This window comes from Lygodium microphyllum, chromosome 23 (assembly GCF_053477565.2).
Source record: "Lygodium microphyllum isolate KBCC chromosome 23, Lygodium_microphyllum_v1.1.10, whole genome shotgun sequence".
Classification (NCBI taxonomy): domain Eukaryota; kingdom Viridiplantae; phylum Streptophyta; class Polypodiopsida; order Schizaeales; family Lygodiaceae; genus Lygodium; species Lygodium microphyllum.
Genome location: NC_141157.1, coordinates 38,129,351 through 38,152,681, shown reverse-complemented (window position 1 = coordinate 38,152,681; position 23,331 = coordinate 38,129,351). Strand labels below are relative to the sequence as shown.

General features: G+C 40.2%; 1 protein-coding gene across 1 annotated transcript in view; it reads left to right on the top strand.

Annotated features, from left to right (window-relative positions):
• LOC148016080 (ubiquitin-conjugating enzyme E2-17 kDa-like) overlaps positions 1-18,541 on the top strand; it is a 31,868-nt gene extending 13,327 nt beyond the window's left edge. Inside the window, exon 2 of the mRNA XM_087664023.1 lies at positions 18,020-18,541. Coding sequence (XP_087520149.1) covers positions 18,020-18,250 — 231 coding nt within the window. The 3' untranslated portion in view covers positions 18,251-18,541. The remainder of the gene's footprint in view (positions 1-18,019) is intronic.
• The last annotated feature ends 4,790 nt before the right edge of the window (positions 18,542-23,331 follow it).

Genomic DNA, 23,331 nt, shown 5'->3' with positions numbered 1-23,331 from the left:
ATTTGGGTAAAGGAGATAGATAGTGCCCTTACTTCCATGTGGCAAATAGAGGCATGCACAATTCTTGATGCTCCGAAGAGTTTTACCGAAAATGTGGCTCTTTGGTGGAAGCTGTGCCTCAAGTCTCATGCAATGAGCACTTGGGCCAAGATGTGTTACCATTTTACTCTGATATGACAAGTTGCAACAAAGGAAAGTGTGGTAATCCTTTGAGTGGAAGCAAGAGGGGGATGTCGATACATGCTTCATGCACATCACCAAATTCTTGTATCCTCTCTCTCTCTCTCTCATGATAAGGTTGTTTCTAACTTTGTGTACAATGTACATGGCACATGGCACTATCTTGGTAGTTATCTAGTGCACCTGATGATGTGGGCTGTCCCATGTGATGGCACAAGACGTAGTAGGTTGCCTTGTTGAGATCCCTCACATCGAGGACAATTGTGCAAGTCGTAGGTAGATTGGTAGCTAGACAATTATTTGGGCAAAAAAGCATCTTGGGTTTTTGTTTATTTATGGCAATGGCAGGTAGGATTGAACCATCATCTTCTCGACTCCTTGAGCACTTTCATGATCTAGACTGATAGTGGTTGACCTTGGTGAGTCTACAACAAGATCGTGAGTGTTGGATAGTGTGAGCGTGAGCACATGGATTGGGGACTGCAAGCAAGAGTGTCCATGGCTGCTTGAGATGGAGTGAAAATTGATTGTCCCCAATTGAGGATTGGTCAAGGACTTAATTTGTTGACCCAAAGTATGGGAGTGTACTGGAGAGCGCATGGGGCTGGAGCATAGGGTGGATATGCTATCTACAGCCTATACCTTGTACACATCCATATGATTGCTGTAATGTGAGATTTGAAGGTTTCTTCTACCTTTTGGGCTCTCATATTTCTTAAGGTTTGCATTTAGGACCTTGTGTCTTACCTAGAGAATGATTAGATTAGTATCTTGTTTTTCTTTGAAGCCTTTGATGTTGGTGCAACATTTTCAGACCATGTAGACATGCAAATGGCATGTGTGAGGTGGAAATACTAGTGAAGGTACTTTGAGCTGCAGCCTGCAGTTTAATTGGCTAAGTGTACATAACCTGAGACAAATTTCATACATTGTGATTAGTCAAAGCTCATCGATGACTTCTAGAAGAGCAGCCCTTGGAATGGGTTCATGACCTAGTTTGTTGCTAGTTGTCAGGCTCGGGGGTGAGTCCATTTGGCTTTATGTCTGAGAGGTGAGTCTGATGTCCACTCATTTGTTTGTGGATATAGTTTGTGTTGTGTCTTGTGTGCAGTTTGGATCCCATGTGGACGTTTCATTGGTATTAGAGCATCAACATGCTATCTAGTATGAGATTCGATAACATGCTCAAAACCATTGTTTGTTTACAGGACTGTGACGGTCTACGCTAGACAAGTACGCTTTCATCTTGCATAGGGTTATACGGGATAGTACTAGTGAGAGGGGCGTTCACGAGGGGCATGTGTTGTAGGTGGTGGGTACGAGAAGGTACACTTCTTGTTTGGTACTCCTATTAGGGTTGTGTTGAGGTGATACTTAAGGGCAAGTATTTTTGTGGTACTAACGATTAGAGCCCTAAGGGCTGCCAGTTCAAGGCTATGATAGATTTAATTGGTAATTGAAAACTTGTTGGTTGGATTAGCATCATTGACTTTTTAACTTTGACATTTAATGCTAACATAAGCATTATCTTCAAATGTTATTGTAGTAGTTATTGTTATTGCAATGCTAAAATTTAATGCCGTCATGATCATAACTTTTAATGTCACATAAATGTTATTGCTAATGTGAGTGTTAGTTAACTTTATGGCTATAAGCTTGGTGATGTTGGTGTCGAGGAGTGAGAAGGTGTTAAGTAGAGAGAAAAATTGTCGGGTTCAACAGTTGTGGTGAGGGAGCGGCTAGATGTTGCCTGCATTGGACAATGTAGTGGCTATTGCAATCACACATAGATGTGTGTGTGTGTGTGTGAAATGATATATTAATGTTTGCAAAAGGCCAAAATGACCTATGATATATTAATGTAAATGTAAATGAATAGCAAAAGAAAGTTACAAGCTATTAAATGCTAAAAAGGAGAACCCTAGTTGGTAAAGAAAGCTCTCGTTGATGTAACCTCATGGGGGTATACATGGGCTAGAGCTCACTAAGGCGATGAAGAAAACTTGCTGCGCCTATCTTGTCATGCTACACGAGCAGCTGTTGCCTCTCTTAGAGCTCATTTGATAGTGGCTTCTTCCTCCTTCAGTGTCTGAGTGCTCGAATAACCCTTAGCCAGTCCCCCAAACAACCTTCTCTCAGCATGCATGGGTAATTTTGACGACTAGTAGCCTCTTTTGCCATGGCAGCTTTCTAATTGTAATTTTGGGCATTAATTAATTAATTTTCAAATTTTAAATTTTGAAAAGTAATTAATTATCCATTTGACCTTGCCCAAGAACTAGCTTGTGCCCATTCACAATTAATGTGCTAATTGCCATGGGACATTTAATGGTCCCAACATTAATTGGCCTTGGGCTAGCATTAACTTATTAATGAATCAACAATTGGTATAGAGAATGCTAGCACCCAAAAAACGGGGATCATAGCATTGACATCTGTCAAGAAGCACAGCTGTGTGGAGAGAGTTGAGATGAGGGAGGTTGCCACCAAAGAACACGACAGGGGAGCACCTTTTGCAATAGAAGGGTGGAAGAAGGACCTCATTGGTGCATTGGCTGAGAAAGAGGTGGCTATGGAGCTTGTAAGAAAGAAGGTTTTTGGAGAACCATTTAGGCTATGGAAGATTTCAATAGCTCTAGGTACATGTCTTCAAGAATATATGCTGATGTCAAAAGAAAGAAAGAGAAGAAGATGATGAAGAGCATTATGTCATTCTTCTTCTGCCCATCTGTTGCCAAAGATGCTCCCTTATCGTGTTCTTTGGTGGCAACCTCCCTCATCTGAACGCCCTCCACACAGCTGTACTTCCTGATAGATCTCAAGGCTGTGATCCCTGTTTTTTTGGCTCTGACTTTCTCTGTACCAATTGCTGCATCAGCCTCCCCTCATCATCAAATTCCTTACAGAGGCCATCATAATCATGCTGTTTGCTCCTTCCCTGTCAACATTCAACTCTGTTCCAACCATACCTTCAAGACTGGCAACATCAAAACTGTCCAGCCCTGTGCTTTGTTTAAACCGAGTGGCAGCCCAAACAAGTTTTGTCTCTTCCCTAACCTTATACTGTTCCTTCCCACGTACCCCTCTCACCCTTCCCTGCCTGCCTCCCCATCCCTCCCTTGCTATGCTCCACTTCCCCATGCAGCTCTGTCATCTTCCTTTTCTCTGGTCCCAACCTCTTCTTCCAACAAACCAAACCTTGTGGTCACACAAGCAGCCTTCGAGATCTACATTGCAGAAACACTCCCCCATGCTACGTAATTCTCATGGCAGCCTGCAACATCTTCTGCCTCCACATCTCCTTCTACTCGCACAACATTACTACTCTTCACGATTCTTCTTCTTTCCTTATCCCCACATGGCATCATATTCTTCCAACTCTTAACCTTAAATCAAAAATATTTCCCTGCCTGTTGCTCCTCTTCCTTCCCTTCTGCCTACCCCCCTCAGCCCTTCCCTGCCTGCCCAACCTGTCCTTCCTTCCTTTCCTCACTTACAGTGCCTCCCTTGCTCTGCTCCGCCTCCCCATGCAGCTCTGTCATCTTTGTTTTCTCTGGTCCTGACATCTTCTTCCAGCAAATCAAACCCGGTGTTCATGCAAGGAGCTCTTTGAGACCTACATTGCAAAAACACTCCCCCGTGCTGTGCCAGGCAGCTTGCAGCATCTTCTGCCTCCATATCACCCTTTCTTCACGCAACATTATTATTCTTCACAATTCTTCTTCTTTCCGTATGCCCATGTGGCATTCTATTCTTCCAACTCTTAACCTTAAAACAAAAACATAAATATAAATATGTAATATGATCAATTACCCTTTTCATAAAAGCCCTTTCTTGTGCTTGCTTTCAATCGTCTTCATGCCCCTTCATCATCATCAAGAATTTTCTTGCTCATCAAATTGCATGCAAAGTTATTTTTTTCTACTTTTTTGTTTTATTGCTAATAAGAATTTACCTTTTTTTTTGGGTGGATGGATAACTTCATTGTCATATCCTTAGCGAGGGTGTACGAAATAGTTATATCTTTTTCCAGTTTTATTTTTGTGCTCCATAGAATAGTAGTTTTTAAGCTATATTGTGTGTGATGCATATGTTGTTCCAAATTGTGGAAAAGTCTTATCTTTTGTATGATGTATGATTTTATTTGAAGTGTTTGTGACCTAGGAAAATACGACATAGTGTGATTTTTCTTTTTCTTAAGTGTGTTAATTTCTTTCTCCTTCGAAAAGAAGACAAGAAGATTAATGAAGGAAGATGAAGATAAAGACTTTTTCAAAAGATGAATGTGGTTCTTCTTCAATTTGTTTATGGAGACATTTCATTTGTTAGTGTAGGCGGAATGATAACCATGATATATGTGCAAAGAAAGGCTTAAAATTTCACTCGTGATGGAAATATATTTTATATAATGGCTCTTTGTATTTGTGGCATTTGTCAAAAATCATATATGAAGCAATGTAAAAGTATGGGCATTAGCGAGTCTACGTATGTGAAAGCCCAAGGCTTTTTAAGTATGTGGTTCTTCTTCAATTTGTTTATGGAGACATTTCATTTGTTAGTGTAGGCGGAATGATAACCATGATATATGTGCAAAGAAAGGCTTAAAAATTTCACTCGTGATGGAAATATATTTTATATAATGGCTCTTTGTATTTGTGGCATTTGTCAAAAATCATATATGAAGCAATGTAAAAGTATGGGCATTAGCGAGTCTACGTATGTGAAAGCCCAAGGCTTTTTAAATATTGTGAAAGGAAAAAGAAAACGTCAAACACCTTTTGTCCCATTTCAAAATTAATGGTTCTCTTAGACCTTAGTCCAATGTATGCAAATTTCAATATCATAATGCAAGAAAAGGAAAAAGTGGTTTGTGTTGTGGGATTTGAGGTGGGTGGTTGAGTTTGTTACAACCTCTCTCTTTCTTTATCTTCTCTTCTCATCATCCATTTCTCTCTCTTTCTCCCTCATTTGGCACAACTCTTGTTCTTTCTCTCTTGTGCTTTCTTGCTTTATCACTTTCATGAAAGAAAAGAGTGAGACTAGATGGTATAATGAGAGATGATGCAATGGTTTCTTGGTGAGGAAGAGTGTTTTTCACGTAGGTTTTGTAGCTAGCAAGCTAATTGCAACCTCTACTTGCCCGGATCAAGGTTTATTTTGTGCCATGGTAGGGTGCTCTCCATGAAGACTTTGGTTGAGTCTTATGTGCGTGAGTGCCCACAATGTTAGCATAATAAAGTTGAATGACACGAGCAAGTGGGGATGTTTCATCCTTTACAAATTCTCAATAAGACGTGGAGTAATTAAATACTGGAAAGTGCTATAAATTACTTTCAAGTTCACCTGGTCTTCCACGTGAGCTGTTTGGAAGAATGATTGGGTAGATTAGTTAGCTCATGAACAAGTTTGTGTGATTGAGTGGGCTAGGTATAGGAGATTATTTATTGTTGGGTGTAAAGGCCCCTTACACTCTCCTGTGTGTATATTACTTTACACATCTGAACTCACCCTTGCGGTAAGTGTACCATACCCTAAGTATAAATACATTATTTTATTCTTTGTGTGTACCACACTGGTACACACCTATATGTCGGCTCTTACTCTCACACTTACTCATTGTTCACCAAACTCCTGGTGTACCTAGATTAATGTGTGTGCTCTCTTTGCTTCTTCTCATACTTATCAAACTGGTATTAGAGCATGACGGTCCAAGCAGGCGGTAGTCATGTAGCTGTAACAACGTCTACCATAGGTAGTAGTTGCTAGTTGCAGGCAATAGCCATAGTCGCCAGTTGCAGGAGATAGCCACATGCGCTAGTTGCAGGTGACAACTAAGGCTCAGGTTGACAGGGCCAACAACAGGCGTCAGACAGGCGACGGGGCTGACCAGCACGCGGTGTCAGACGGGCTGACCAGCAGACGACCAACGGACCAGCGCGACAGGTCAACGGGGCTAGGCGTATGACAGGCAGCGTGTGACGGGCTGATGGGGCCAAGTGGGAGATCAGCATGTCAACGACCTTTTTTTTAAATAAGAAATTTTTTGTTTCTCTCCCTTCTCTACCGGGCATTTGCATGCGCAAGCATAGAACACAAATGTGTGCAAATTTGCTCGTGAAAGTTGGGGCTTTTTCCAGATTTGGTGTGGGACACACATAATAGTGACAGTCGCGACCCATAAATTGCAGACATTGTGTGTATAGGCCTCAAAAATTTTGGGGCTTTTCACGTGTAAGTGAAATTTTGCTCAGTTGAGCAAATTTCATTGAAATTTGTGAACTCTTGAAAATTTAGGGCTTTTGCAGAATTTGTAAATTTTTTGCAACATTTACCTGCATTTGATGCTCGGGAAGGTGTATTGATGCAATTGGGGCAGATTTACTATAAAAATTTTGAGACTTTCCACATTGGTGATGCATTTTGAGTTGATTTGAGACTTGACAATGAAATTTGCAGCAGATTCACTCTGAGTGGGAGAATTTTGAACTTTGAATGTTTCAAATGTTGTAAAAGGGCAGCTTCTCTTGGTATATGTATTGCTGAATGCTCATTATGCAGTGAAACAACGATATATACATCATTCGGACATTATGGTGATGTATTATTGAAGTGGGAGCTGTCGTTAATGCAAATGTATTAGATTTGATTCGTATATATGCTGTAATTAGTACTTGAGACTGAAATTATAGCTAAACATGTGCTTCTTGGACACCTTGGAAGTACAAGTGCGTGTACTTGCTATTACATTCAACAGCCTTGCTATTGACTGGAAGCATTCAGTACTTTATTGCAGTTTTTTATTGCTGAAGATGGTTGGCAGTGCATCTATATCTGACACAAAGAATCTCTTTGAGATTTGTAAATTTGATGGCAATGGCTTTGATCTTTGGAAAGATCGTATGCAGGGTATACTCTTTCTAAAGGATTTTGATGATGCTTTGGTAGAACATAAGCTTGTTGCTTTGCCAAATGAGGATGGGGCTAAAATGAATAAAAAGGCCCTTACTTACATTAAAATGGCAATCACAGATGATACCTTGGTTTATATAAAGGGGCTTGATACTGCCTATGCAGTTTGGGAGAAACTCAAGGCTACTTATGAGAATACAACTCCTGTCAATCAGGTACATCTCATGCGAAAGTTGGTCAACTTGAAGCTTGATGAGTCTAAGTAAGCCTCAGAGCATTTGAATGCTTTCACTGGTATTTTGAGTCAGTTTACAGGATGGAGGCTTGCCAGCTTTTGATCCTAAATTGAGGGCTATCTTCTTGCTCACGACGTTGCTCAATTCATAGGAAGCGTTGGTCGTGTCATTGAGCAATAACTCCAAATTGACATTTGATAGTGTGTGTAGTTCTATTCTCAATGAAGAGATTAGATGCAAGGCAAGTAGGGAAAACAATGGATTAGCCTACAATGTAAGAGGAAGAACTGAAAAAAGATCTAATGCTGCAAATAAGAACAAAAATCACAGCAAAAGCAAGGAAAAACAGCAAGATATAACTTGTTATCAATGTGGTTACAAAGGGCATAAAAAACCCGATTGTAGGTACTTTAAAAGGGAACAAGAACGCAAGAAGCAGGCTAATGCAAAAGGCAAAAAGAATGCAAGGATGGTAGCTCTATCCCTAACAAGACAGAAAAAGCAAATGTGGTATCTAGTGTCGTTATTGATGAGATATAAGAGGATAAAGTCTAGGGACCGATTAGGCACGACGATTGAGACAGGCTGTCCTACGCGCAGTGAGAGCCAGAGAGAGTGAGAGAGAGCAGAGTAGAGAGTGAACACGTTTTTAGATACAATGACGAGAGCATACCTTTAGGTTTTTAGATAGATATATATGTGTAAGTATAAGTGCTAAGGGTGTGTTCACACCCGAGCACATTTAAAAGGCATGAGGCCTTTATTCCCAACAACCTCCCACCTAAAGGCAATGTGCCTTAAGAGGAGAAAAGAATCAGCTAAGTCTAGGTATGTACAAAGCTGAAATACATATATCTATTCAACTCCCATCATCTGTCGGCAATGAGCAAACTGCTCTGCTGGAAGACCCTTCGTGAGGTCTGCAGGGTTCTCATCTGTATGTACTTTGACAAGCTCAATGCTCTTGCTGTCAAGTACATCTCTAATGAAGTGGTACTTCACTTGTATGTGCTGTCTTTGCATGAAAGACAGGATTCCATGCTAGCATGATAGCACTCTGACTATCACAATGGCGAATAAGTAACTCTGTGATGCCAAGCTCTCCTACCAGACGTGAAAGCCATAAAGACTCCTTGCATGCCTAAATGGCAGCCACATACTCTGCCTATGTAGTAGACAATGCATCACACTTTTGTAGCCTGGAGATCCAAGAGACTGCTCCTCCTGTGAAAGTAAACACATACCCAGAAGTGGACTTCCAATCCGCATGACCAACATAGTCTGCATCCGTAAAGCCAACAACCGATGCCTTCTGCTTTCCAAAGCAGTCATAACTCCTTTGTGCCTTTGAGGTATCTCGTAATACCTTTCATTGCATCCCAATGCTTCTTGCCAGGGATTGCCATGTATCTGCTAACCACTCCCATTGCAAAGGCAATGCCAGGACATGTAGCAACCATAGCATACATCAAACTACCAATAGTTGAAGCATATGGTATCTTGGCCACTTCAGCCTTCTCATCATCAGATGCAAAGCTATCCTCTGCACTGACTTTCACATATGGAGGCAATAGAACCCCAATTGTTTTCCCCTCCTCCATATTGAAACGTTGCAAAACTTTGGAGATATACTCTTGCTAAGTTAGATAGAGTAAGCCTTTCGATCTATCTCTGAGTATTCCCATGCCAAGAATGTGATTTGCATCACCAAGATCCTTCATGTCAAAGCTGCCATGAAAACTTTGCTTCAATGAATCCAAGGCATGAGTATCCCTACTAGCAATCATCATGTCATTAACATACAAAACCAAGATAATCAGGCTGCCATCTGCTGCCTTCTTGGTGTACAAGCAATGATCCACTTGACTTCTATGAAAGCCTTGGGATTGCATGAATGTATCAAACTTATGATACCATTCTCTCGGTGCTCGTTTCAGCCCATACAAACTCCTTTTGAGTTTACATACCATTTTTCTCTCCCTTGTTCAACAAACCCTTCAGGCTACTGCATATATCTGTCTTCATGCAGATCACCATGTAAAAACACAGTCCTTACATCCATCTGTATGAGCTCCATATCCTCAACTGCAACCAAGCCCAAAACGGTTCTCAATGTAGTCATCTTGACTACAGGAGAAAATCTCATCAAAGTCAATTCCATGCTCTTGCTTGTACCCCTTTGCAACCAATCTTGCTTTGTATTTTAGTGAGGAACGAGAAGTGACCTTCATCTTGTAAACCCATTTGCATGGAAGGGTTTTTTGCCTTTTAGGCAACTGCACCAAGTCCCAAGTGCCATTTTTTTCAAGAGATTCCATCTCTGACAACATGGCTTTATATCATTTCTTGCTGTCCTGTCTGTCCATTGCTTCCTTGAAGTAAGACGGTTCACCACAGTCTGTCAATATGACATAGTCAGCCACATTGTTTACACCAGGAACAAATGTGTCAGGTTGTCTAGTAGCCCTAGACGATCTCCTAACGCACTGGTCATTGTTTGCTGGCTGTTCTTGCAAATTTCCATCTTCAGCATGTTGTCCTGGCGTTTCAGCCTGCAAATCAGCATTAACAGCTTGCTGTCTTGGTTGTTCTTGCACATGTAATGGCTCATTTTCATGGGCAATGGCTGGCTGATCATTTCCTGCATTTACAGGTTCATTTTACAGCAGGTATTTGCTACTGTACAATGGACACATTTTGCTGTCCAAAAGGTATTTCTTCCCGGAATACAACCCTACGGACCTCCTCCGTCTTTTCGGGCTGTTTGTGCATGCGATCTTCTCGGAAGATAACATCATTGCTGAGTACTACTTTCCTTTTCTCGGGATCCCACAATTTATACCCCATTTCACCCTTGTCACCATATCCTAGGAAAAGGCATTTAGAGGACTTTGGCTCAAGTTTGCTGCGTTTTTCTTTACGAATGTGCACAAAAGCCTTGCAGCCAAACACTTTCAGATGAGTATATGAAGGTGGCTTGCCTGACCACGCTTCTTGGGTAACTCCCCCCCTTAAAGACCTGTTTGGTGACCGATTAATCAAGTGAATGGCTGTCATAACAGCCTCTACCCAAAAACCATGGGGTAATGCAACATGAGACAACATTGTATGGACCTTATCCTGTATGGTCTGATTCATACGCTCTACAACTCCATTTTGGGGCGGATTATGAGAGCCAGTGAGCTCCCTCTTTATTCCTTTGCTGTCACAAAATGCCTGAAAGACCTTGGACACATATTTTCCACCATTATCAGAGCAAAGACACTCAAGTGTCTTATCTGTCAGTTTTTCAGCCAATGCCAAGAATTTTTTAAACTTGTTAAGCACTTCATCCTTGCTACGAATGGGATAAACCTATACCTTCCGTGTAGCATCATCGATAAAGGTAACAAAATATTTCTTTCCCCCTAAAGATAATCCTGGCATTTGACATACATCTGAATGTACTAACTCTAGAGGAGAAGATTTCAAAGAAAGAGACTTTTTATGTGACGTCTGTGCATGTTTGCCATAAATGCAATGATCACAATGCTCAAAATCAGCATAACAAAGACAAGGCAAGTAATCCAAACGAGAAAGCACTTTCATTCCTATTTAACTCATGTGCCCCAACCGGCCATGCCACAAAGAAACGCTTGGCTGCTCGGTCACGGTAACAACATGGTCACGCACACTAGATACATGAAGTGGATACAAAGTATTACTCTTGCAACTTTCTGGCAATAACCCTAGATCCCTTACAGATCTTCCATTTTCCATCACCAAAGGTGGTATGAAAACCATCATCATCTAGTTGCCTTGTACTAATCAAGCTCTTCTTGAGGTGAGGTACATGCAATACATGCTGAAGTGTAAAGACAAAGCCATGTTGGAACTGTAACTGCACATTGCCAATACCTGCAATCTCACATACATAGTTGTCCCCAAGATGGACAACACCATGTCGACCCCCTGTATAGGCAAAGAACCACTCACGATGAGGGGTGATATGAGAGGAAGCACCTGAATCGAGAATCCAGGTATGCGTGTCATCATCTGTATCTGCAAGTAAAGCATGTGTACCAAAGTGTGAAGAGAAAGAGTACGTCACTCCCACTGTCACTGTTATGAGTGACTATATTCACCTCTTCAATTTTTACATTGCTCTTCTTAGGCTGACTGTCCTTCTTCTCTTCTTTGCTATCATCTGTCTTCTTGCCTTTTCCTTTCTCTTTCTTCCATTTGTAGCAGTCACGTTTAAAGTGACCCTTCTTGCCACAATGATGGCATTCAACATCTTTGCCACGTGATTTACTGCGTCCCTTGCCATCATATTTGCCCTTTTGCTGTGATCTGCCTCTAGTATGTAAAGCACTGGAAGACTTATTGGATGCATTGTTTTGCTGATTCATCTCTTCCATAAGTAGAGCACTCTCTACATCAGCATACAAAAGGATTACATTAGAATTGCTCATAGTAGTCCTAAATGCATCCCAACTCTCTAGTAGAGTGCAAAGCAAGAAAGTAGCCTTAAATTCCTCATCAATCATGAACTTCAAGGCAACCAGCCGGCTGAAAATGGAGTTAAACTCACTCAAGTGAGTAGACATTGTTGTACTCTCTTTCATATGCAAATCCATAAGCTTTTTCAGCCAATACACTTTGCTTGCAGAACTCTTTTGTACATACAGTTCTTCCAATCTAGTCCATATAGCATATGCAGAATCCAAATCTTCAATGTTGAAGAGCAAGGCATAAAAAATCGATAGCTCTATGGTTGAGCGTGCAAGCTCATTTAACTCATCCCAATCGTCTTGATCCATGTCCGCAGGCTTTGCCCCTTTGGTTTTGATCGGCTTTGCCTGCTTCTTTTGTAACAGGATATTGTAGCACTGCTTTTGCCAAACTGCAAAGTTATGTGTGCCTTCAAGCTTCTTTATGTGCATAAGATTACTGCTGTTATTGCTGCTAGCCATGATTTTCAGCCCAAATGTGACAAAAAAACCAGCAAATGCAGGCCCAAACTGTCACTCCAAGTGACCAAGGTACAAAGAAGTACCAATCAGCAAGAAATGACCACGCAGAAGCACGGATTTCAGATCTGTAATGAAATTTTCAGACATACCAAACCATGTGCTACAGCATTATCCAACTGATTACAACTGTTTCAAGGGCATGTGCATCACATTACATGAGGAATCCCAAAATTTCAGCTGCAATTTCTGTTGTACATGTACCCACGGGCATAAAATTTAACACGAACGGTCAAAAGCCCCAAAATTTTGTGCTCAAAGTATCAACCACACATTTGCATTTTCTCTGTCATGCATAGGACAGGCTAGTTTTGACAAAATAGAGCAATTTCAGCAAAACCCCCAAATTTTACTAAGTGTTGATGTCCAAATTGCACGGAATTTGACCTGCATGTACATAAAATTCCCAAATGCTACACAAATTTTGCCCAAACTGCAAAAGCCCCAAATTGCACGGGGTCCAATGTGCATCAATGTTGAGAAATTGGGTAAATTTCAGCCCAATTTGCGCATATACATGAAAAGCCCCAAATGTCGGAGACAAAATGTCACAAAGTTCTTGCAATTTCTGAGATAGATATCACTGTTGTATCTTGCTCGCATCAAATCTGGACAAATCCCCAAATTTTCCAAGTCGTGCGTGTACTAATTTCAGTGAAATTGAAAGAATTTCACTAAAAGCCCCAAAATTCCTGAGCAAATGTGCACCGACTTTGCTATTTCTGAGTCAGATTGTTCAATTCTGTGTTGAGACCCCCAAATTCGTAAAAAGCCACAAATTTTTGGGCCTAAATTTGCCCAAAATCCTAATTGTGCTTACACGTATGAATGCTCGTCAGTGGGCAAAGGGAGTTTCAAGAAGAAATTTATTTTGTAAGAAAATTATGACGAATCCGTTGACCTGCCAGGTGGGTCGCGTGACCTGGAGCTCGTCAGTCGCGCAGGACGCAGGACCCCCCCGTCGACAGCTGCCCGTTTGACTTTGGTTGCACGCTCGTTGGCGCCCGTCAGCTGCCGTGCCATCCCGCCTTGTTGCGTGTTGTCAGCTCGTCTGACGTGTGGCTGTCGTCTTGTCAGTTGCTACCCGTCACGTTTTTGCACAGGTCAATTGCCTTGCACTTGTCGCTTGGTCTCCAACATGTCGCTTGCTCTCGCTGCGATTGACTGCCATCTGCCGCTGCCACCGCCTACATGTCATGTCGGTGACTCTACTGCTTGCCTTTCTTGTTCAAACTCCGAGAGGCACGAACACCTCAACCGCAGCTCTGATATCAGTTTGTAGGGACAGATTAGGCACAACAATTGAGATAGACTGTCCTACGCGCAGTGAGAGCTAGAGAGAGTGAGAGAGAGCAGAGTAGAGAGTGAACACGTTTTTAGGTATAATGACGAGAGCGTACCTTTAGGTTTTTAGATAGATATATATGTGTAAGTACAAGTGCTAAGGGTGTGTTCACATTTGAGCACATTTAAAAGGCACGAGGCCTTTATTCCCAACATAAAGATGTTGATTTGATGGTTGCATTTTGAGATCCACATGCTATGACAGTGGAGGACATGTATATCACTAAAACGGATGTGATAGATACTTTGTTGTCATCTCATGATGGTTTGTCACAACCGTGGATTGTTGACAACGGTGCTTCATTTCATGTAACTCCATCTTTGGAGCGTTCATCTTCTTATGTAGAAGGTAATCTTGGAAAAGTCTACCTAGGCAACAATCATGCATGTGATATTGAAGGAATGGGCACCATACACTTGGCTCTTGAAAATGGTCAAGAATTGATCCTTCATGATGTTAGGTATGTACTTGGCATCAAGAAAAGCTTGCTTTCAGTTGGGTAGCTAGACAACAAAGGTTACTTTACTACTTTTGGTGGTGGAATGTGGAAAATACAGAAAGGGTCTATGCTAGTCACTAGAGGTGGTAAAAAAGGGACTCTATATTATCTCTACTGCAAGGCACTTCCTAGAAAGTTAGTTGCAATTGTTGAAGTCTAGTCACACATGGAGTTATGGCACAAGCATCTTGGATACATGAGCCAAAAGGATTTGCAGGCACTTTCTTCACTAGAAAAAGTTGATGTGAAAAACTCAAAGCTCCACTTTTGTAATGACTGTGTTCTGGGTAAACATGTAAAGAGTCCATACTCTCATGGAGCCTCTAGGAAGGTATGTATCTTGGATTTAGTCCATTTTGATATATGCACCATCATATGAAGAAGGCTTGCTAGACCAAACCTCTTCAGGAATGCCACTTTCAAGTGCACGATGCGGAGATCGGTTGCAGATATGCACCGCGGTTTTAAGTGCCTCTCCCCAAAATAATTGCGGGAAATTAGCTGTGGACAGCATGCACCGTATCTTCTCACATAACGCGCGATTCATTTGCTCAACCACACCATTGGATGACGAATTATAAGGAGCTGTAAGTTCCCTTTTAATCCCATTGGTATCACAAAATTTATTGAATTCTTCAAATACATACTCTCTTCCGTTATCTGTTCTTATGCATTTTAATTTTAAATCCTTTTGAGTACTAGCAAATACATAAAACCTTTTAAAAGTATCCAATGCCTCGCTTTTTTGCTTAAGCAAGTCTTTGGCTCTGCGAATACTATGTACATGTACGTGTTGATAGCAGAACCAAACTTGACATGAAATCTCATAGAGGCATCTTTATGGATTATGGAGATGAAGGTAAAATGGGCTATAGAGTTTGGGTTCCAAGCATAAAAAAGGTGCTACGCAATCGGGATGTGGTATTTAGTGAGTCAAATCTGCTGAAAAATGTCACATCTAATGACTCAGACAAAAAGAAAGTGAAGTTTCAGCACGATCAGCCTTTTGAAAAGTCATCAATCCACTGAAGATTCAGCTCCATTTGATACTGATTATGAGAATCAGCATATCATCATTGAGCCAAATGAATTTGGGCAACAAGGGGATGTTGAAAATCAGCTAGGGCAACAAAATCAGCATGTTGAAAATGAATTACTGTAGCTTGAACTTGTATTACAGCAACCTGAACATGTAGTTTAGCAACCAAATAATGAGGCCGTTGACATTCCTTTGGATGTGGATCCATTACTTGATAACACAGATCATTGGGTAAGAAGATCTACACGTGTCAAAAGACCTATACAAAGGTTTGATCTCTCTTTGGACTGCATTTTACTTACAGATGACGGTGAGCCTCTTATGTATAAAGAGACTTTATCATGTGAATTAAAGAAAAAGTGGGAGCTAGCTATGCATGAATATTGTATCAGAATGATACTTGGGATTTGGTTTCATTACCCAAGGATAGGAAAGCCATTCCTAACAAATGGGTCTATAAAATCAAATGTGTGGATGGCAAACCCAAATACAAAGCAAGACTTGTGGCTAAGGGCTATATACAAAAAGAGGGCATTGATTTTTAGGAAGTCTTTTCTCCTGTTGTCAAAATGACCACTCTTTGGGTATTATTTGCCATTGTAGCATCTATGGATCTTAAACTTGATCAAATGGATGTTAGAATTGCATTTCTACATGGTGATCTGGAAGAAGAGCTGTACATGAAACAGTCCAAAGGTTTTGTTGTACAAGGAAAGGAGCATTTGGTATGTAAGCTTAAGAGAAGCTTGTATAGTTTGAAACAGGCTCCTAGACAATGGTATAAAAAGTTTGATGCCTTCATGCTCTCACATGGGTTTCAAAGAAGTAATACATATCATTGCTTATATATTAAGAAGGCTGATGATGGAAGCCTTATTATACTTGTGCTTTATGTGGATGATATGCTTATTACTGGTGAGCATAAAAGCAAGATTAATTCATTGAAAAAACAGCTGAATTCAGCTTTTTCCATTAAGGACTTGGGTGCAGCTAAACACATTTTGGGCATGCGTGTGACAAGAGATAGAGAGCAACAACTCTTATTTCTCTCTCAAGAAAAGTACATCATCAATGTACTTGATCATTTTTCTATGGTAGATGCTAAGCCCCTTGGTGTTGCTTTACTACCATATCTTAAGCTTAGCAAAGCAGATTGCCCAAAAGATGATAAGGCAGCTAGGTCTATGAAGGGTGTTCCTTATGCTTCAGCTTATGGATCACTTATGTATGCTATGGTTGCCACTAGACCTGACATTGCTCCTGCAGTGGGAATAGTGAGTAGGTTTATGTCAAATCCTGGCAAAGCACATTGGGAATCAATGAAATGCATCTTATGGTACCTTAAGGGCACACAAAGAAAATGTATTTGCTATGGAAAGTGTACGTTATATCTGCAGGGGTATTGTGATGCATACATGACAGGTGACTCGGATACTTTCAAGTCTACTAGTGGGTATATATTTACCTTGACTGATGGGGCAATTTCTTGGTGCTCTAGATTACAAAAGATAGTAGCACTCTTTACCATTCAGGCAGGGCTGGAGGAACGGGCAATTTCTTGGTGCTCTAGATTACAAAAGATAGTAGCACTCTCTACAAAAGATAGTAGCACTCTCTCCTCCAGCCCTGCCTGAGTGGGGTGCCTAACCCAACCAAAACAACCCAGCCTACACATACACTCTCTCAGCTCTCTCTTTCAAGTTTCTCCAACTTCAACCACACACACATTACACACATTCAGTACACCACCAACTCATGCCATTTACCCTCTTTTACAGTACATGCATTTAGTGCATTGATGTATTAAAGTACCTATGTGTGGTTTTACTACTAAAATCTGAAATTCCTCCCCCAATTTCCATTCTAAAACTCCATTTTCTGACATTTCTGCTTCCCTTTGCCTTGGTATTCCAACAAGTTTACTATAGATGCCTTGTTTCATCACGATGTGTCAGAGCACTTGGTCATCATGAGGGTTCAATGATCATTTCATGTCTGCAAATTGGAAAAATATTAGGAAATGTGCTATGCAATAGTACATAATGGATCTTCCTTTCTACTGCTAGTGCATTGGAAAAAAAATGTTAGTGAGGTTGCATTTTGTACTGCTAATATGAGGGTTCTCACCCAAAAACTTCCCTGTGATCATAAATCATAGGATATTGTGGAGCTGAGCCACAAAGTGCGCCACTCTATCATCTGTGCTACTCAATTGGGGAAGAGTCAGCTGATCAGTAATTTGAGCCAGGTTTTATGAGGCCTAGTTTGTCTCTTTGCGCAGCTCTGAAGGACAGATTTAAACTGGACTGAGGTCTAGTTAAGGGAGTAGGAGGTTGCAATTGTGTTGTTTCCTAACGCTTCATGTTTTACAACAGAAAACTGAGAATAGTTTTTCTCCACCTAGTTTCCTATAATCATACAACAGCTTAAATATTCTTCTGAGTGTTTTATTTACATCCTCCAATGTTTATGATAAAATGTTTGGGAGAGTATTTTCCATGTCCCACTCATAAGCATTAGTATATGCTATTGCACCAATGTTGGTGTTAGTGCACCAATATTTATATACATGATTGTAATCTGCCTGCCCAAACATGCAGCAGATTATTTCTAGTTGATTGCTTTGACTTGCATGTGGGGTGTCAATGCACCAAAGGCGAGACATGTAATCTTAACTTGTCACTTAAGACACACTTGCAATTTTTTCTAATTGATTGCTTTAGCTAAGTGTCTGCAATGCGTGAATCTTAGCTTAGTGTTACATGCTTTCAGTTCGTTCAAGGGTTGTAGTGTGTGCAGGTCTATCATCCCAACATCAGCTCAAATGGGAGCATCTGCCTTGACATTCTGAAAGAGCAATGGAGCCCAGCATTAACAATTTCAAAGGTTTTGTTATCCATTTGTTCTTTACTTACAGATCCCAACCCAGATGATCCTCTTGTTCCAGAAATAGCTCACATCTACAAGAACCAAAGAGCTCGGTATGAAGAGACAGCAAGAGCATGGACACAAAAGTATGCAATGAACTGAGTTTGGTGTAAGTGGGCTGCCAAGAGAAGCTTTAGACACAGCTGAGAAGCTACTTGTGACACACTGACACTGATGGAAAGCTTGAAAGGCAAGATAAGGTGGCTATGCTTAGAGGCCTGTACAGCTCTATATTGGTCTTGCATGATGCTCCCAATATTATTGTATTGACCTGCTGGACTGCAGGCTGTTGTACCTAGCAGAAGCATAAAGATCTGCAAACTGGCTGGATGACTTCTTCTGTAATGGACTTGCAGCTTGCCTCGTATCCAGAATTGTTTTTGTTGACTGTGATTTTTGAATGCTATTCTGCTATTTCAGTTATATACAAGAAGCAGAATTATGTAACTATTTTGGTAGGGCTATGTACCTATGTGGAAAGTAGAAGCTAAATTGATCAATGAGAAGATCTCCATGAGGGGCTAAGTCTGTTTAGCTAACAAAATATAATTAAAAATGCATTCTTTAATGATAGATTGCTTGTTTCATTTAAAGGTATCATAATAAATAGATATATCTTTGAAGGTGAGACATATAGTCAAAAGTAGTAGTGAAAGAGATCAGCTGATTTCCAGGAAGATCAACTGAGTATTGAGAAGAGAGAGAGAGAGAGAGAGAGAGAGAGAGAGAGAGAGAGAGAGCCTATGCAGAATGAAAATCAGCATAGATAATCCACAAAGCCCAAAACCTAGTCTGAGCAATGAAAAGTGAGCAATCCAGCCGAGGAGGAGAAAGTAAAGCAAAAAATCCAGAAATTTCTGTCAAGTGATTGTAGATTCACACACACACATCATCATCATCATGATCGCATGCTTGCATTCTCAAATATAATTGGTTTGCATACATATTTACATTTATAGGGATTATGAAATAGTACTTGACCAAATCTTATTGCTTTAAGCCATGCTTTTTAGATTGTGGACTCTACTATCTTTGATGCATACTCTATGATCATCCCTAAATGCTACAAACATTTTGCATGTTGGTGACAAGGAGCTCATGTAGGTTAGAGATGGGCTTTCACACAAGAAAATTCATTGTGCCTTACTACCTTAAAAAGCCCAGTGAGCATTGGACACATCTTGAAGCTGAGATAATCTTGCCTTTCACTCTAGAGATGTATCATTTAGACAAATGGGTAAGTGACAATTTCTTCATCACTCTTAATGGTCTTACAATGTAACAATGTCTAGGCGTACATGTGGGCTTTGCATGTTCTCCTTGTAGGTTGATTTTCATTGTGTCACAAATATTCTTTCTTTAAGCACCTAGCTAAACTGCAAATTTGACATCCTTAAACATGTCTTACGCGCTTTTATGACATATTCCTCATCAATGTGCAATATCTCAAGTTGTTTTTTGGTGGAAGAGAACCCTTTCCATTCGTCAAGTATGATTGGCCAAACTAACTTCTTTGATAGTTGTTTTATGTATGTCCAATCTAGACAAACACTCTCTTCCTTAACCCACTTCCTAAACTTTGATTTCAAAGCCACTAAAATCCTACTTCATTCCAATCACGATAGAAAGGCTTCCCTTCCCATTGGATGGCTTGTATGCAATCATCTAAGTACAATTGCTAATGCATAGTGTTTCTACATCAAGTTTGCAACATTTTGTATTCAAATGGTATTACTTAGGGTATGTCTACAACCTTATGTACCACTTCGCTAGCAACATCTTCGAATGCGCTTACCTTTGACAACTCATTGGAAGCTATTTCACTAACGAACAACATTGTTTGAATATGATTTTTGTGCTCAACATGCTATCAGTTTTACAACTTGGTGTGTTGTCGACAATTATCTATGTTATGCTATAGAGTGAAATATATCCTTTGGCCTTGAAGATTAACATTAGGGAATCGCTTGGAGGGTCTCTTAGTAAAGGGGATAAGCCCGGTCCCAAACCTACAAAGTTAGATCTAGCTCAAGAAGCAATAGAATTTTAGAGGGGGCAAACAACATTGAACTTTGTTGTGGATGTAGCTATTGTAATAGTGGAGGGTAGCTTAGGTTATGGGATGAAGGGATGTGCAAAGAAGTTGATTGCAATCGAGTAGGCAAAGAAGTTGGCACAGATGAATATACATTGCAATAATGGAGGGTAGCTTAATTTATATGACAAGTGGGGATGATATGGATAAAACAGTGCGACAACAATGATAATATAGCAAGCTTGAGTGACTCAAAGGGTTTGAGCTTGAGTGACTTAGGTTTGTGCTCTTCAGGATGTGCAACACATGTTTTGACATTTGAGAGGATGAGGCAATGTCCATGAAAGGAGTGGCCTATGATTCCTTCTCATTAATGAAACTATTACAATCCCAATGGAAGCCATTTCTCTCAAGCTTGGGGAGGGTGAAATGGCGATTGTAACTTTAGATGATATCATAGAGTCCCTGGAACATTTTGTATTCAAATGGTATTACTTAGGGTATGTCTACAACCTTATGTACCACTTCGCTAGCAACATCTTCGAATGCGCTTACCTTTGACAACTCATTGGAAGCTATTTCACTAACGAACAACATTGTTTGAATATGATTTTTGTGCTCAACATGCTATCAGTTTTACAACTTGGTGTGTTGTCGACAATTATCTATGTTATGCTATAGAGTGAAATATATCCTTTGGCCTTGAAGATTAACATTAGGGAATCGCTTGGAGGGTCTCTTAGTAAAGGGGATAAGCCCGGTCCCAAACCTACAAAGTTAGATCTAGCTCAAGAAGCAATAGAATTTTAGAGGGGGCAAACAACATTGAACTTTGTTGTGGATGTAGCTATTGTAATAGTGGAGGGTAGCTTAGGTTATGGGATGAAGGGATGTGCAAAGAAGTTGATTGCAATCGAGTAGGCAAAGAAGTTGGCACAGATGAATATACATTGCAATAATGGAGGGTAGCTTAATTTATATGACAAGTGGGGATGATATGGATAAAACAGTGCGACAACAATGATAATATAGCAAGCTTGAGTGACTCAAAGGGTTTGAGCTTGAGTGACTTAGGTTTGTGCTCTTCAGGATGTGCAACACATGTTTTGACATTTGAGAGGATGAGGCAATGTCCATGAAAGGAGTGGCCTATGATTCCTTCTCATTAATGAAACTATTACAATCCCAATGGAAGCCATTTCTCTCAAGCTTGGGGAGGGTGAAATGGCGATTGTAACTTTAGATGATATCATAGAGTCCCTGGAACATGTTGTAATGAGCGCAATCACTAGTACAGTGTGGGTTAGAGTAGTTTTGATGGTCTACAAACAAGCACCTAGATGAGCCAAAATCTAGTTTATATTTAGTAAAGTTTCTAATGTTATTGTTCTTGATGATGCCTAGGAAGTAAGTGTGGCAATTCCATTTTCTATTGATTTTCATAAAATTTTGAGACGAAATTGTATGAAGCTATATTACAAATGCATGCAATCGATCAAAAACATTGTTGAAATGGCTACAGTGGCCACATTCATATTGGCAACATTCTTGTTGTGCATTCAGCTTGCACACAAATTAGTCACAACATATCTTCCTCAAGGCCTTCTCTAGAGAGCGTCTCCGGAAGGGAAATCAACATAGATAATCCACAAAGCCCAAAACCTAGTCCAAGCAATGAAAAGTGAGAAATCCAGCCATGAAGGAGAGAGTAAAGCCAAAAATCCAAAAAATTCCATCAAGTGATTGTAGATTCACACACACACACACATCATCATCATCACGATCGCATGCTTGCATTCACAAATATAATTGGTTTGCGTACATATATACATTTATAGGGATTATGAAATAGTACTTGACCAAATCTTATTGCTTTAAGCAATGTTTTTTAGATTGTGGACTCCACAAATGTGGCATTCCTCAATTAACCATCTACTATCTTCGATGCATACTATGATCATCCCTAAATGCCACAAACATTTTGCATGTTGGTGACAGGGAGCTCACATAGGTTAGAGATGGGCTTTCACACAATAAAATTCATTCTGCCTTACTACCTTAAAAAGCCAAGTGAGCATTGGACTAACATCTTCAAGTTGAGTTAATCTTGCCCTTCTCTCTAGAGATATACATTTAGACAAATGGGTAAGTGACAATTTCTTCATCACTCTTAATGATCTTTGACAACTCATTGGAAGCTATTTCACTTACGAACAATATTGTTTGAATATCATTTTTGTGCTCAACATGCTATCAGTTTTACAACTTGGTGTGTTGTGGACAGTTATCTATGTTTTGCTATAGAGTGAAATATATCCCTTGGCCTTGAAGATAAACATTAGAGCAATGCTTGGAGGGTTTCTTAGTAGAGGGGATGCACCCGGTCCCAAACCTACAAAGTTAGATCTAGCTCAAGAAGCAATTTAATTTGAGAGGGGGCAAACAACATCAAACTTTGTTGTAGATGTAGCTATTTTAATAGTGGACGGTAGCTTAGGTTATGGGATGAAGAGATGTACAAAGAAGTTGATTGCAATCGAGTAGGAAAAGAAGTTGGCACAGATGAATATACATTGCAATAATGGAGGTAGGTTAATTTATATGACGAGTGGGTATGATGAGATGGATAAAAAATTGCGACAACAATGATAATATAGCAAGCTTGAGTGGCTCAAAGGGTTTGAGCTTGAGTGACTTAGTTTTGTGCTCTTCATGATGTGCAACACATGTTTTGACATTTGAGAGGATGAGGCAATGTCCATGAAAGGAGTGGCCTATGATTGCTTCTCATCAATGAAACTATTACAATCCCAATGGATGCCCTTTCTCTCAAGCTTGGAGAGGGTGAAATGGAATTGTAACTTTCGATGATATCATAGAGTCCCTGGAACATGTTGCAATGAGCGCAATCACTAGTACAATGTGGGTTAGAATAGTTTTGATGGTCTACAAACAAGCACCTAGATGAGCCAAAATCTAGTTTACATTTAGTAAAGTTTCTAATGTTAGTGTTCTTGATTATGCCTAGGAAGTAAGTGTGGCAATTCCATTTTCTATTGATTTTCATAAAATTTTGAGACGAAATTGTATGAAGTTACACAACAAATGCATGCAATCTATCAAAAGCATTGTGGAAATGGCTACAGTG